We start from the raw sequence: 14,576 nt of genomic DNA, 5'->3' as shown, positions 1-14,576 counted from the left end.
ATAAATTTTAATGAGATATTTAGGGGGTGTTTAGTTGATGAAAATTTTTAGTACAAAGGTCACATTAAATGTTTGACTAGATGTCGGGAGAGATTTTCGGGCACTAATTAAAAAACTAATTTCAGAACTCGCTTGGAAACCGCGAGACAAATCTTTTGAGACCTTTGACCGCATCATTAGCACATGTGGGGTTACTGTAGCACTTATGACTAATCATGCACTAATTAGGCTTAAAAGATTCGTCTCGTCGTGTACATCTAAACTGTGCAATTAGTTTTATTTTTTAACTACATTTAATGCTCCATGTATATATCTAAAGGTGAGGCAAAAAATTTTGGGCGAAAATTTTTAGTAACTAAACGGGCTATTATTTTTCTTTTTCTTTTTCAATTTGACATCTCTAGTAAGTGGACCAGGAGGCCAGGAATTCACCATTTTGCAGTTATTTTTTCCCCTTTCTGAGGATAGAAGCACAACCTGATAACCATGGACCAGAGTATCTTCCTTTTGGGCGCAGGGAGAGGTAAGCTTGTTATCACACTTGTGTTATAAAACTGCACATAATTAAGCGCATTAACACCCTAGCAGAATTGTTTTTCAGGTCTATAAAGCCTATGCTACCTAGAAGATCTATCCATGCGGTCAAGCACAGCACAGAAGCTGATATGACATTGAGATCTTTCTCTGAATTTTCAAACAGCGCACACATGCAAATAGGGACAAGAGTCCAAAATTCTTGCAGAACACAAACACAAGTTGCATGATTGCCTTGCCAAAAACCCAAGGGCAGCACAAGTGTGTAGCAAACAGATAATAATAACAATAAATATTAGGTAGGCAACTTGCACAAGTGTGCCTTTGTCTCTTCCCACCCAGCCTTTACTTAACAGGGGTTGGTTTCTTACCCAGCAAAACCATCAAGCATGACAGTGTAGGTTGAACACTCTGGATTGCATATTCACATTAATTTTTGACCACTTGATAAAAAGTATTCTCCTGTGGCTTGAAGTTGATCTTAATGTATTTTTACAACAGTGTTTGTAATAGAGCCATGTACACAGGAAACGTGAAAAATCAAATTATAGCTGCTGTCTTTGTTTGTTATGATGGAAACTAGCAGTAAACCTTCTGGTCCATAAAAAGCCTTACATGTCCTGTGCTGTGCAAATGTCTTGAAGATAATTATTGGACACAATGAAAAGCTCTCCTTGCAATTCTGTCAACATCACAGCTACTTTTTCCTCCTTTCTTTCCTGCCCATTTCCTTAGTTATATAACATGCAGCACTTCGCCATGTTTGGTTATCACATGATCGTGCATGAATCCTCCTGCATGCTACTATTAGACAGGGAGGCGATCTCTTCCTTGTCTCCACTACAACATGGGAGAAAACAGAAAGGTGAGGCAAGTGAGCAGGCATGCACCTATAGCTATTTTTCTCGTGTCTCTGAAGCAGAGTTGAAGCATAACATCTCTGTTCTTGTTCTAGATCATCCTGCCGAGGTTAGTAACAAGCAACCTACTGCACGACCAACAGCTGCATGGGCATGGATCTGTCTCTGAGGTTTCGAGCATAGTGGATGAAAACTTGGGAAAGAGACCCTTGAATGTCCACAAAGCTACTTTTGTATACAGGTAACTTGCACTACCTTGTATTTCAGTAATTAGAGTTTGTTCCTACTTCATAGCATTTCATTTCTGATCTTTTTTCTTTTTGTTTTTGGCATAAGAAGGGTGTTTGCTAGTACCTGGAATGTTGGTGGCATTGCACCATCTGATGATTTGGACTTGGAGGATTGGTTGGATACAAGGGCCAACACCTGTGACATCTATGTTCTAGGGTAGCCTGCTCAGTTCAACCAGTTAACTCATCTGTTGTAAAAGTGATGTTTTGTTCCTACTGAATAAGATCTGTTCCGTTGGTGCTTTAGGTTCCAGGAGATAGTGCCACTAAATGCAAGAAACGTGCTTGGTCCTACGAAGAGCTGTATATCTGCAAAGTGGAACTCTCTGATTGGGGAGGCACTCAACAAAAAGGAAAGAAAAGAAGGCGCAAAGTTAAACCAAGAATCTTCAAATAGCAGTGCATTCGAGGGTTCTATACAGGGAGAAGGTTTCAGATGCATCAGGAGCAAGCAGATGGTTGGCCTCTTTACCTCAGTATGGGTGAGAAGCAACCTTAGGCCATTCATTCACCACCTAGATGTGTCATGCATTGGTTCAGGTATCATGGGCTGCCTAGGGAACAAGGTAAGTTTAAGATGCATACAGAAGCACATGTAATCTGTATATGTGAATGATATGAACATGCATGTGGATGTGTGGGTTGCAGGGTTCTGTTTCAATCCGATTTGTGTTGCATGAGACGAGCTTTTGCTTTGTCTGTTGTCACCTGGCCTCAGGTGGCAAAGAAGGGGATGTTCTGCTGAGGAACTTGGATGTCGCAGACATACTTGCTAGGACATGGTTCCCAGGTCGTGCAACTCAGGAATTGCCAGAGAAGATCCTTGATCATGAGTAGGTGTACATCAGCTTAGGTCAATAACCTCATTTTTTTCTTTTTGAGTTTTTTTAAGTTTTGGCCAACTAGTCAACAATCAGCTCTTTATTAAGATTTCTACAATAAGTCAATAACAGTGCATTATCTTCTAGAGTACGGATTCTATCCGGTATTAATCATTGTAAGTGAACTCTAAACATAGGATGACGTTCTCATACGATTATGTTCACTATTTCTTAGTTTGGGGTGACATGTTTAAAATTTTGCTAAATGTACATCATCTCCTTTGTAAATGAAAACGAAAGGGGTATCCCAGCTGAGAATAAGGACCTGGTAAGGTATCAAAATGGTATCGTCCATAATTGCATGCATCATCCAGTGCATCACTTCTTTCTGGCCAGTTTATCCGAACAATTTGTTTATGCGACTCCTGTGTTTTCTTTACCATTTGTGCAGTCAAGTAGTTTTGCTCGGTGACTTGAATTATAGGATCTCCTTGGAAGGGGCTGAAACAAGGTCGCTGGTGAAAGCCAAGAACTGGGCCATCTTGTTAGAAAACGATCAGGTACTTTCTTTGCCAACGAAGTCAACTTGTCATCTGAATCATTTCCTGAAGATATCTGAACGCCGTGATGTCTTTCTCGTTCAATCGCAGCTACTATCTGAGTTCTCTAGGGGGCGGCATTTCGAGGGGTGGCAAGAAGGGTTGATCACGTTCTCCCCCACCTACAAGTACCACCCCAACTCCGATCAGTATTACTGGTGCTTCGATGGTGCCCGGGGCGAGAAGAAGCGTGCACCAGCATGGTGAGCTGAAAAGCTCCACACATCTTCCTTTTTTTGAGAACATGCAAAAAAAAATGCGTTAAGCAATAGATATCTCAACCGTGCTGCTGTGCAGCTACTAAGTCATACACTGAATCTTGTAAATGGCATGATTTGTGGAGCGGTGAATGTGACCTCAGACCGAGGTGTTTACCTTTGTGCAGGTGTGATCGTATTCTCTGGCGGGGCAAGGGACTGAAGCAAGTCCAATACGAGACATGCAACTACAGGTTATCGGATCACCGGCCAGTGAGAGCGATTTTCCACGCCGAATGTGACGTATCAGAGGAGGTGCAGAAGTAAACGGCCAGAATCCACGCTGAACTCCGCGAGCGACTGATGTAGAGAAGCCTATTTCGCACGGACGCTCAGCGTCAAATCAAGAGTTGGACGGGAGATTTGATCAATCGAGTAACCAAGAATTTTCTTCTGAGATGAATATGAAATTGCTTTTTCCCGGAGAGGATGAGAATTTTTGGAACGCTGGTTGGGTGTGTGCAACTGCCAACTAGATTACATGAATGATACTTGGGCCAGTATTTAACAGGTTCAGAGAAGATGACCTCAAACAAAAAAGAAAAAGAAACAAACAAAAACAGGTTCAGAGAAGAGGTGCAGATTTTCGTTTGTTTTATTAGTGGCGCTGTTCAAATATTCATTCGTGTGTGCATATCTTTCCTCACTAAAATTGGTATCTGTACATTACCAAAAAGCTCAATAAGGGTCCAATGGCAAGCTCTAGCTGTTGGATCACTAACACTTGTCGAACTCTCTGGATTTGGAACATGCATGATGGATACATTACCCTCGGAAATCTGAACCACAAACTTAATAAAGTAGAAATAAGAAAACAATAGACAAAATCTGAACCACATACTTGATAAAGTAGAAATAAAAAAATAAGAGAGACAAAAATCAAACAGTGGAGAAGTCATGATTTTGCTACTTGATGAATCCATTGTGCGTATACCAATATCTGTGACATCTATTAGTTATTTGCTCAAACACCTCGTGTAGTCGTGTTCATATTATAGTACGCCTGTTTTGCGACTTGATTGGTATAAATTTTGTTCATGATCTGCACGTTTTCTAAAGAAAACTCCAAACAGCATGTAACAGGGTTAACCAATGTGTTTACGACTGACGAGTGACGAGCAACTTGTCAGCGTGATAAAACACCAATGAAAGGTGTCAATTGCAAAACCAGGCTCGGTTCTTGACTTAGCACGTAACTTTGGAGATTACTCTAGGGTGAGTGGGTGACACATGTCGAGAATAAGACACACATGGTAACTTCATTGATCTCTAGATCCATCAGTTCAGTTTCTCATAGGCAGGGTAAGTTATGTGGACATCTACTTTTGTAATGATTAAAAAACATCAAACTTAGCTCTTTCGTGCATTTGCACGTGGAATAGAATATGATGGGTAGCTAAAGATAGGTCATTTGTGCAGGCCAGTCCAATTGGTCAACTAATTAACAGCGAAATGACATGGCAAAGTTTTGGCAAGATAAGCAACAGCACTGACGTTACTGTCAAAAAAGTGACTTCCCTGTACTTGTCATTGTAGTGGTGGACTAGCTTTTGCTAAAGGTGAAGAAAGAAATGTTTCCATCTCATTACTAACGTATTGGCCTATTCACTAATTTTTCCAGCATGTCACACCACACCTTTGTCTCTATTAAAAAATAATGAACCAAGGAGACACAATTGGGTCACAAAATTAGTGCTTCTCTCATCCATGAAAAGAAACCAAATAAAAAAAGGTGATTAAAAAGAGTGAGTTAATACTTATGATAAGGAAACGAGTGAGAAAGCACAGGAGGATACGATCCAAAAATGACGTCTTGTTGTTGCATTATTATGCATTTTTTTTGAAATGTTTATTATGCATACTTTAGCAATGCTATATCAGCATTACCCACTCTCCTTATCTTATACCCTTAGGGGCCACCAAAGAGGGGTGATTAAGGAAGTTACCGAGATTCTATATGTGGCCCTTCGGTATATAGTGGGGTGAGCTTAGTGGTTTAACTGAAGTGATTGTTGTACTTGTGCAGCGTCAATTATTTTCTTCATTGGAGCAACAAGGCAAAAGGTATAGTCAACTAGGACTGAGATGGACCAGTGTTGTCACTAACATGGTAGTGATCTTGCTTTCAACTCAAAAGTAAAAACACCCTATCAGAAGAAAAAAAACTGAAAAGTATAAAAAAAAGAGTAAAGTCTATTTTTGGCCATCCAACTCTTGCCTCGGTTTGGTTTTGGCCATTGAACTCCAAAACCGGGTATCTTCGACCACTCAACTATGAAAACCATTCATTTTTGACCATCGGGCTGTTTTGGTGGGTGGTTTTGCTGACGTGGACGCCACGTGGCAGTGGGGCCCACTTGTCAGTGTTACCCCCTCTCTCTTCTCTCTATCTCCCTCTTTCTCTCTCCTGTTTCGTCTCTCCTCTCCCTCCTCCCTGCTCGCCGCCTCCTTGCTCGCCGCCGCTGCAAACCTCCTCCCTCCTCCCTTCAGACGGCCGGCGGGCGGGCGGCCGGTGGTGGGAGACTGAAGCTGGGGCGGGAGACCGGAGCTAGGGCGGGCGGCTGGCTGGGCGGTAGAAGTGGGTCACGACAGCGCTGGCGGCTCGGCCTCCCCTGCCTCGCGCCCAGTCCGATGGAGGGCGGAGCGGATCCACGCTGCCTGCTCGCCGGAGTCCCAGCATTGGGCCTGGCAGGAGGCTCCCCTGCGCTGCTCGATCTGCTCCGCCGGCGCGCGCGGGGCTCCACCTCCGCACCGCTCGCTTCCGTCGCCGCACCGCGCCCACGTCAATCTCCGCTGCTCGCCCATGGCCGCCGGGAGGAGGCGCTCGCCCACGCGCGACTAGCGTGGAGCTCGCCTGCCTGTGGAGGCGCAGCTCACTCACCCTCCCGGCCGAAGAACTCCTGTCTTGCCGCCGCCAGTTCCTCCCGTCGGTCAACGAGCCAGGATGACTGGCGGGGAAGCAATGCGGGGTCGTGGTGGAGCTGTCCACTGAAGGAATCGACAGACAATGGCGTGGTGGTGGCGAATTTGGCCGGGAAGGCGACGCGCGACGGCGGAAGCAGAGTGGTGGCATGGCTTTGTCTGGAGCAGAGCAGAAGGATCCCGGCGGCGGTGCTGATGCCGGCATGGCGAGCGCGTGGATGGGACGGCCCCGCAACGCGCACAGACGAGCCTGGGACCCAATGGTCGCCGGAGCTGCCGGTGAAAGCGCGACAGATGGCGGCGGCCGCTGGAGTCACGGGGTCGGGGGCAGGGGACTCGTGCGCGGGGACCTCGAGCCGCTTGATGGGAGCAGGGAGGGCGGAGAGTGAGGGAGGGGGCGGAGGGCCGCCGGAGGCGCGGAGAGAGAGGAGGAGGGAGGAGACGAGCAGCGGCGGTGAGCAAGGAGGCGGCGAGCAGGGAGGAGTGAGGAGAGAGGAGAGATGAAACAGGAGAGAGAAAGAGGGAGATAGAGAGAAGAGAGAGGGGGTAATGCTGACAAGTGGGCCCACTGCCACGTGGCGTCCACGTCAGCAAAACCACCCACCAAAACAACCCGATGGTCAAAAATGAATGGTTTTCATAGTTGAGTGGTCGAAGATACCCGGTTTTGGAGTTCAATGGCCAAAACCAAACCGAGACAAGAGTTGGATGGCCAAAAATAGACTTTACTCTAAAAAAAACTAGCTACGGTTCAACGAGATTGCGACAGCTGGATGACATAGAACAAATGCTCACACAGGAATGTTACTTAGCTTTTGCTTATTGTTGTCTACCATTCAAGCGCGAGCTTCGAAGTACAACAAGATATCGATAGCATTTACATATTTGTCAGGAAAGAACCCTCTGCAAATTTAAAAAATAAACATATTGAGCAACAGATTAGTACTAATGGTTCGCTCTTGACTTGTGATCAAGCTCCGACACAAGTATGAACACTGTGGATACAGAAGTCCAAAGCTACCGAGAAACGCTACTAAACGTTACGGACATGAACTAAAAGCATCTTCAGAAAAACGAAGACTGTCCAATAGTTGCAACAACGTCGAGATCATGGACTAATAATCAATGTTGAGAAGTCAAGATGAAGTGTATCTTTCTCCCTATTTCGACATCACTGTTCTTTGGACCCAAACTTTAGCAAAAGATTCAAATATCAAAGGGATTGACGATGGGCATAAGAATACATGGAGAAAATTATATCATTTGACCTGGAAATTTTTTGCTCCTCTAGTTTGAGACCACAAAACAGAAGCAATAATATCTGGGACAGGGTGTGCCACAGCCCGCAGCCATGAGTTCCTTGTGTGTCGAAGCCCCCGCAACCACTGATCAAATAAAGCGACTGATCTGAAAGCAGTGCCCTGCGTTGGTTGACATTTGTTCCTTCTCCACCTACCATTCAGCAAAAGATGCACAGGTTGAGTGGTTGCCCCGCTCTCTGCTTGCGATCGATGAGAGAGATCGCACTATTGCGGATGGTTTTGCTGACCACGAACTAGTGGCTATGGCATAATCTCTCGTAAATATGTTACTTTGCAGTTCACAAGTTGCATACTCGAATTTGAAGTTCTCTGCTCAGCAATGACGAATCTTAATGACGCACGACAAGATACAAACATTCCAAATTCACCACTCATGCATCAACAGAAATTACCGTGCACCTTTGTTTTCCTTTATTTACATAGTACATTAGGTTTAGAAAAAGTACAACCGATCTTTGTATACAGAAGCATCACTACAGACTGGGAAGTCATTCGCAATCAACTGCTACTGCTGGAGACCGACGGGAAAATGCTTTTACATAACCACTAGCCTATTACATGTACACAGGTGAGGTCAATAGATACCTAACTGCCTTGGATTGAATGTTTACCCCTCTGCTCTAATTCCTCCAGGCAGCTGCAGAGTTCAGTTATTGTCACATAACTGAATGGATGAGCATGTTTCACTCCCGCTTGCCAGGAGTAGCTGGGCTCAAAGACATCTCAATTTCCTCGAGAGAGCGCCCTTTTGTTTCAACTATGAAATTATAAGCGAAAAGGGCTGTAAGCAAGGAAACCCCACCAAAACCTGCATAGACTGCTCCAACCCCAAACTTGTTCACAAGCTCCAGAAAATATAGTCCCACAAGAAAATTGCATATCTGAAAGCAATTTAACCCATAAGTTAAGGCTACAGGTCTAGACAAGAAAGAGCTGTTAAACAACATTTTCTATATCAAGTAAATATGTTGAATGCATGCAAACTACTACAAAAGCAGTTTGTTTTGAGGTGGCATGTAGGGTTAGAAAGTACATACCCAATGTACAGTGAAGCTGAAGCCCATAATTTTTGATCGTGTACGAGCACTGCTCAGCTCTGGTATAATGATACCTGTAACTGGTCCAGCGCCAATGGCAAAAGTGAAAATGTACCTGCAATTGTCAACATAAAATCTGGTAAGTAAAAGAATTCCTAAATCCCGACCCATTATGAGCAAGAGAAGTTTCTAAGCAGCATTCTGATGTACATTTCAAGGCAAACTAACTAGGTGAAAGATCCATAACTATATGCAATTAATTCTTTTATCACATCATGATGCAGAGAATATGACAGAAAATAGTCAGATACTATAATTATCCATAAGAAGTTAAATGGCTTCTGTACGTTGAGAAATCCAACTGATGTTTTTTTTTTCTCGAACACGCAGGAAATCCAACAGTTGTAATCTCCCCAAATGTCAAGAAAGCCTTCTGGTAAATGGAAAATAGAAATTATACACCGTACACTCTCTTCAGTAGCCTCCACCAGAAACAGAATCACACTGAATATGCAAAATAAATTCTTTTATAAAGGTCCATCAAGTTATTATACTGCAACAAGTGTTTGCCCCTCAAATTTTGAAGCTCCTGGCTACCATATCATCTATAGTGGATTTAACTGTAAGAATTTGCAAGAGAAAATAGGAGGTGAAAGTACATACAAAAGAGTTCCAGCAATTGACAAGCTGTGGGCAACACCTTCATCAAGGGGGAAGCTGATACCACATACTATAAGGAACATTGCGAGTGCCTGCAGAAAGAACAAAAAATAAATTAAATGCAGACTCTGCTGAGGCATAAAAGATAGTTATCACAGTATCAATACTTTGAGATAGCACATAAGAGAAGGCTACATAGTGTGTACCATTCCAAGATAGCTTCCTATCAAAAGTTTTTTTCGCCCTTGCGTATCCATTAAATTTGAAGCAACAAGTGCCCCTAATATCAAAAAAAAATATGGTTCATGAGTTTATGAAAAAGTCACCATAGAACATAAAACATGACAAACAAGTTCACTCACCTCCAAAGTTGGTTATTCCAACATATAAGCTCGCTAAAGCACCACTTGTAATACCAACATCACGGAATGTTAATGATGAAAAGTAAAGAACACCATTTATTCCAGCAAACTGTTGCAGAAAGAAAAGGGACCCTCCAATCAATGCAACTGCATATACAATAACAACTAAGTTCTTGTCTTCTTGACCGCATGAAGAGAATTACAATAATATAAGCTACCAATATTCTAAGGACTCTGCCTCAAGTACAGAAATTACAAAGGTTTCTGTGTATCAGTTTTTTTTTTTTTCAGGTGGCACACAGAAGAGGATGAGCAATAGGGAAGCTTATTTGGCCACATAAAAGGAACAAAGCTTGCTTGTTTGTTGTTGAAAAGTCACATAAACAACCCAACGCAACTTGGCAGAAATAGTGCACAGAAGTGTATCAGTTGTTGTTGTGAGTTAGAGCTTATCTCCCCTGAATCTGCAGAAATGAACCCAGGTTCCCCACTATATAAAAGGCAAAAATAGCCAAATTCGTCCCTAAACTATCGTGCATGACTCAATTTCAGCGCTCAACTATGCAAACATCCAATTCAGTCCCTGAACTATCCTAACCGGTCCAACTTCATCCTTGAATCCGATGTGGCATGCCACGTAGGCTCCTGCCTTCACCTGCATGCACGATAGGGGTGTGAAATACCCTTTTTTATCCTCCATCCATAGAGCAGGTTTAACCCACACACCTTCCATCCCTATGTTCATCAAGTAGTCGTTCAAGCTGCAAATCGATCAGCAAAATGGAACATTCTCATCACAAATTGAAGTATTGAACCATTGTACCCTCAATTTCAGTCAAACCACAAGCCCTGACTACGAATCAGGAATCACAAACACGTACCTCTGAATCAATGCCGATGGAATCAAATTCTGTTTACACCTCATCAAATCCGTGTGCTGCACTTCTCCTTGCTCTGGTTGAGCCTCTCCCATGGTCTTCAGCAGATCCACGCAGTATTGAAGGGGCCGGTGAGCAGCCTGGGTTGGTGCGGCGACCGGAGAGCTAGCTGGGAGGGGCCGGTGAGCAGTCTGGCCGAGGGAGGCGAGCGGGCTGGGTGGCGTCAGCGAGCTGGAGCCCCGGTGTGGGCCCCGCGTGCCGGATCACGAGTGGAGCCGCAACAAAGCATGGCGGAAACAATCTCTAGCAGAGGCGGCAGCCTGGGGCAACAACAGCCAGGCAGCACCCACCAGCTGGGTGGCGTTAGCGAGCAGGCTGGGTGGCGTTAGCCAGCAGGCTGGTGGCGGCGCGGAGGTTGGGGAAGACGACCTGGCTGGGCCGGCGTGAGGGTGCTGCGAGCGAGCTTCTGAAGGATGGGGATGGAAGCTGCCTGGGTTAAACCTGCTCTATGGATGGAGAGTAAGAAGGGTATTTCACACCCCAAGCTGATTGGGCAGTGATGGGAGGAGCCTACGTGGCGCGCCAAATCGGATTCAAGGACGAAGTTGGGCTGGTTTGGATAGTTTAGGGACTGAATTGAATGTTTTATAGTTGAGGGACAAAATTGAGCCATGCACGATAGTTTAGGGATGAATTTGGCTATTTTGCGGCCTATATAAAAAGTGCACAGATTATGTAGACCTGGTGGTGCAAAAAGCTTGCGTACTACATCACATCTCAGACTTCTTCAGTAAATTTAGTGCCCCAGGTAAACCATCAGGTACAAGGCTGTTGAAGTATAAACACATCAAATGAATGTCTCAGGGTACAAGCAGACATGCATCATCAGTTCAACAACCAATTGGCAATTGCACATGCATGCAAATGTATGAACATACGCATAGACATACAACTCGTCATTCTTGGAATCTAGGTCGTAAGCATGATATCTTTAAGTTTCCATGAAAGCAGTAATGAGGTGCCAAAAAGAAAAGCATATTCTGATAAATAGAAGTACCTCTATTGTGGGGCTCCACCAGAAGTTCTGACCAGCTGGACAGTGAATCATCATTTGCAACAACAGCTTTGATCTCTTCCATGGACTTATCGACTTCAGAAGGTTCCCAAAGACTCTCTACAACTTTTCTAGCATCATCAAACCTTCCAACCTACAAGATATGGCTTTCTGATGTAAACAATGACCTTGAATAACAAGATTGTACCCCAATAGAAGTTACCTTGGCCAGCCAGCGTGGACTCTCAACAGCAAATTGCATTCCAACAGCAATAAGAAAACCAGGTACGCATGCAGCATAAAGCATTGTTCGCCACCTACAAACAGAAACAGGCCTTCAGTAATCTGTTTATACAAAGCATCTCACCATCAAACAGTTTGCAAAGATACTAGAACACTAATCATGGCTTGGCTTGGCTAGACAGTCTTGCTTAACTGCTCTTAACTGTACATGTCCTCTCTTTTTTGTTCTTTTTTATCTTTGGACTATTCTTTTGCACAGCTCTTTTTATCATATCATAACATATTTACTACAGTAGGGGGTCTCGCCTATTGTTTCTGCTCAAAATAGTTCGCAGAGTTTACATTGAAGAATGCGTAATCAATGTGATGAACCTCAGGATTTACTACTTAAATATATGAAATTTGACTTATTAACTGTTGCGTACACTTTATATGTCATTTTAGATTTTATTAACATATCTTGGTTTTATTCTTCTATACAATGGAAGTTACATGAACAAAACGTAATGCATCTTCTTTGGTGTGTAGGTCGTTAATTTTTCCATAATCATGCCATAGCACAGAAGAAAATTTAATCAAACAATGACTTACATCATTAAGATGCAGAAATGCCAACGAGAGATGCCTCACCAATGCGGATCGCTTTCAGAAGGTATCCCCAAGGAAAGTGCACCAATAATTCCTAAACATGTTCCAATTTGACAAAGAGTCCCCAAAGAACCCCTATACTTTGTTGGAGCAACCTAGAATCAAGAGAGTAAAGAGTGAGTTGAAAATCTGTGCAATAGCAAGCACAAGGACAATGTCAATGATCAATTCCGAGAAAATAGCAAGTACCTCAGAGATATATAGCGGAACAAGAACGGTATTTACACCAATTCCAATGCCAACAAGAAATCTTCCCAAAAGCATCTCATCCAATGAATCTGCCTGTGCACTGTATGATTGCTTTATTATATGTAAAAGAATGGAACTACACACTACACTAGTCAACAGAAACACTGTAACAGTGAGACTAAATACCTCAGAAGAGCCCCAATAATCAATGGAATAGTATCAATTTGAAGGGTCCTCTTACAACCAAATTTATCAACTAGTGCAGATGAGCCTAGGCTCCCAAAAAAGGCACCAACAATGAATATGCTGACCACAAGACCTTGGAGGAAGGGATTTCCTTGAAAACCAAGCTCTCGCGCAATATCCTCTACAGGACCATTCATGACCCTAGAACCATATCATGCAACAGACATCAGTTGGATGCTTAACAGAAAACTGTAAAATGCCTTGCATGCCGTAGTCCACCAGAGTCAAATGCGTATAATTCAGGATATCTACCAAGTCAGTTTTCACATTATTACCATTGGCATATTCTTTCAGTGAAAACACACCATATTCAGCTAGTCGTGCAAGTGACAGTGAAAATATTGCTATCGAAGTTCTTATCGAATGACAGAGATTTAGCCATTTAGGAAACAATCATGATCGAATCTAATGTCATGCAGTGGGAAGAATGAGCACACCAGTACTGTACAATCGGTTTAGATAGTTAACCAAAGATACATAACTACCAATCCGACTATCCGAGACACAAATGGCAGATTCAAGCAAGGGAGCACTGCTTTAGTCTTTTTCCACATGGAGCACTGCTTTAGTTGCAGGTGAATTGAAGGAGCACGCACCCAATGTGGTAGCCGAAGAGGAAATTGGCCATGGACGCGGTGAGCACGTGCGGGAACACCTTCAGCCACCCGAGATCAGCGCCGCCGCCTCCTCCGTCGCCACCACTGCCACCACCCCCGGAGCCCGCATCAAGACCTGTCGCGAGGAACGAACGCTCATTTCAAGCACCATCAGCGCCAGCAGGCACAAGCAAGCGAGGCGGCCACCCCACCTGAGCTTGAGTCCGGCACCGGCGGCGCGGAGGACGGAGGCGGCGTGCTCTCGACCGCCGCGAGGCGCTGTGGCCAGAGCTCGAGGCGCCGCGGCAGGGCGCGGAGCGCGGCGGCGGCCCGGACCGCCGCCGGACGCTCGCGGCGGGACGACCCGAGCCGCACCCGCGGCGCGGGGAAGACGGGCACGGTCAGCAGCGCCGCGGCGGCGGCCAGGGGCGGCGGCATCGCGGAAGGGACGGAAGGGGCGATTCGTCGAGCAGGTGGCAGGCGCGGCCGGCAAAGGAAGGCGGGCGGGCGGGCGGACGCGCGCGCAGACCGCACACCGCAGAGGGAGGGAGGGAGCGCGGCGAGTAGGAAGTGGAAACGGGTGGAAGCGCCGGAAGGGGGGCCCCGTGTGTTCGTGGCTGATCTTTTTTCCCGGTGCGATTTCATAGCCCCCCGGTTCGTGACCCGGACCACGACTCGTGTCAGACACACACTCTGGTGTTGGGGCTGCCATTTGCCCATTTCCCTTCCAAAATCCGGGGTTTTTTTTTTGGATCTTCCAAAATCCGGGTTGGAGAGACTTTCTAGCTCCGCCTCCAGGTAAGAAAGTCCGAAGAATAACGATGAGGGAGCCAAACAACTTGTTGGGGGTAGGGGATGGCAAAGTTCAATCTTTCATGCGATGATTTACATATAGTGAAAAATAAGTGTATATCAATGCTGTACAAAATACTCACTTCTTTCCAAATTGTAAGTTATTTTAGAAAAAAAGGCGGCTAAAATACGGCCGGCCGTAAAACAGCAGTTCGTACGGCCTTACTAGTTTTAGTAAAAAATACAAACCAGCTTTTCTCATCCCA

At 44.8% G+C, this 14,576-nt stretch overlaps 2 protein-coding genes across 7 annotated transcripts; one reads left to right on the top strand and one right to left on the bottom strand.

The window, feature by feature from the left end:
- Positions 1 to 264: 264 nt before the first annotated feature.
- LOC120660593 (type IV inositol polyphosphate 5-phosphatase 9-like) lies at positions 265 to 4,093 on the top strand. Of its 5 annotated transcripts, none has more exons than XM_039939174.1 (9): positions 265 to 523; positions 602 to 1,404; positions 1,490 to 1,635; positions 1,731 to 1,841; positions 1,932 to 2,250; positions 2,333 to 2,517; positions 2,957 to 3,065; positions 3,156 to 3,307; positions 3,490 to 4,093. In XM_039939174.1, the coding sequence occupies exons 2-9, from the start codon at positions 1,279 to 1,281 to the stop codon at positions 3,626 to 3,628; spliced, it is 1,287 nt and encodes a 428-aa protein (XP_039795108.1). In that variant the 5' UTR covers positions 265 to 523; positions 602 to 1,278; the 3' UTR covers positions 3,629 to 4,093. The 5 variants fall into 5 exon arrangements, with proteins under 5 accessions (XP_039795108.1, XP_039795107.1, XP_039795109.1 ...); XM_039939173.1 differs by having other exon boundaries at positions 589 to 1,404; XM_039939175.1 differs by having other exon boundaries at positions 272 to 523; positions 589 to 1,404; positions 1,734 to 1,841.
- Positions 4,094 to 7,979: 3,886 nt separating this feature from the next.
- On the bottom strand, positions 7,980 to 14,109 carry LOC120660592 (probable plastidic glucose transporter 1). Of its 2 annotated transcripts, none has more exons than XM_039939172.1 (12): positions 13,731 to 14,109; positions 13,519 to 13,654; positions 12,863 to 13,063; positions 12,677 to 12,776; positions 12,470 to 12,582; positions 11,820 to 11,913; positions 11,600 to 11,750; positions 9,665 to 9,811; positions 9,509 to 9,582; positions 9,306 to 9,394; positions 8,643 to 8,757; positions 7,980 to 8,362 (listed from the first exon to the last, which is right to left on the bottom strand). In XM_039939172.1, exons 1-12 carry the CDS (start codon positions 13,954 to 13,956, stop codon positions 8,318 to 8,320), a joined length of 1,491 nt encoding a protein of 496 aa, XP_039795106.1. In that variant the 5' UTR covers positions 13,957 to 14,109; the 3' UTR covers positions 7,980 to 8,317. The 2 variants fall into 2 exon arrangements, with proteins under 2 accessions (XP_039795106.1, XP_039795105.1); XM_039939171.1 differs by having other exon boundaries at positions 7,980 to 8,486; positions 13,731 to 14,108.
- Positions 14,110 to 14,576: the final 467 nt, after the last annotated feature.

This window comes from Panicum virgatum, chromosome 2N (genome assembly GCF_016808335.1).
Source record: "Panicum virgatum strain AP13 chromosome 2N, P.virgatum_v5, whole genome shotgun sequence".
Classification (NCBI taxonomy): domain Eukaryota; kingdom Viridiplantae; phylum Streptophyta; class Magnoliopsida; order Poales; family Poaceae; genus Panicum; species Panicum virgatum.
Note: the sequence above shows the minus strand (reverse complement) of the source record. Positions and strands in the feature narration are given on the sequence as shown.

Excerpts from the sequence above, each read along its gene's own strand:
- LOC120660593 (XM_039939174.1), top strand. The coding sequence starts at position 1,279 with ATGCAGCACTTCGCCATGTTTGGTTATCACATGATCGTGCATGAATCC. Across the intron at positions 1,842-1,931 it reads TGTGACATCTATGTTCTAGG|GTTCCAGGAGATAGTGCCAC; the intron begins GTAGCCTGCTCA and ends TTGGTGCTTTAG. Across the intron at positions 2,251-2,332 it reads TGGGCTGCCTAGGGAACAAG|GGTTCTGTTTCAATCCGATT; the intron begins GTAAGTTTAAGA and ends TGTGGGTTGCAG.
- LOC120660592 (XM_039939171.1), bottom strand. The coding sequence starts at position 13,956 with ATGCCGCCGCCCCTGGCCGCCGCCGCGGCGCTGCTGACCGTGCCCGTC. Across the intron at positions 12,583-12,676 it reads TTCCGCTATATATCTCTGAG|GTTGCTCCAACAAAGTATAG; the intron begins GTACTTGCTATT and ends TCTTGATTCTAG. Across the intron at positions 9,812-11,599 it reads GGTGGAGCCCCACAATAGAG|TTGCATTGATTGGAGGGTCC; the intron begins GTACTTCTATTT and ends TTGTATATGCAG.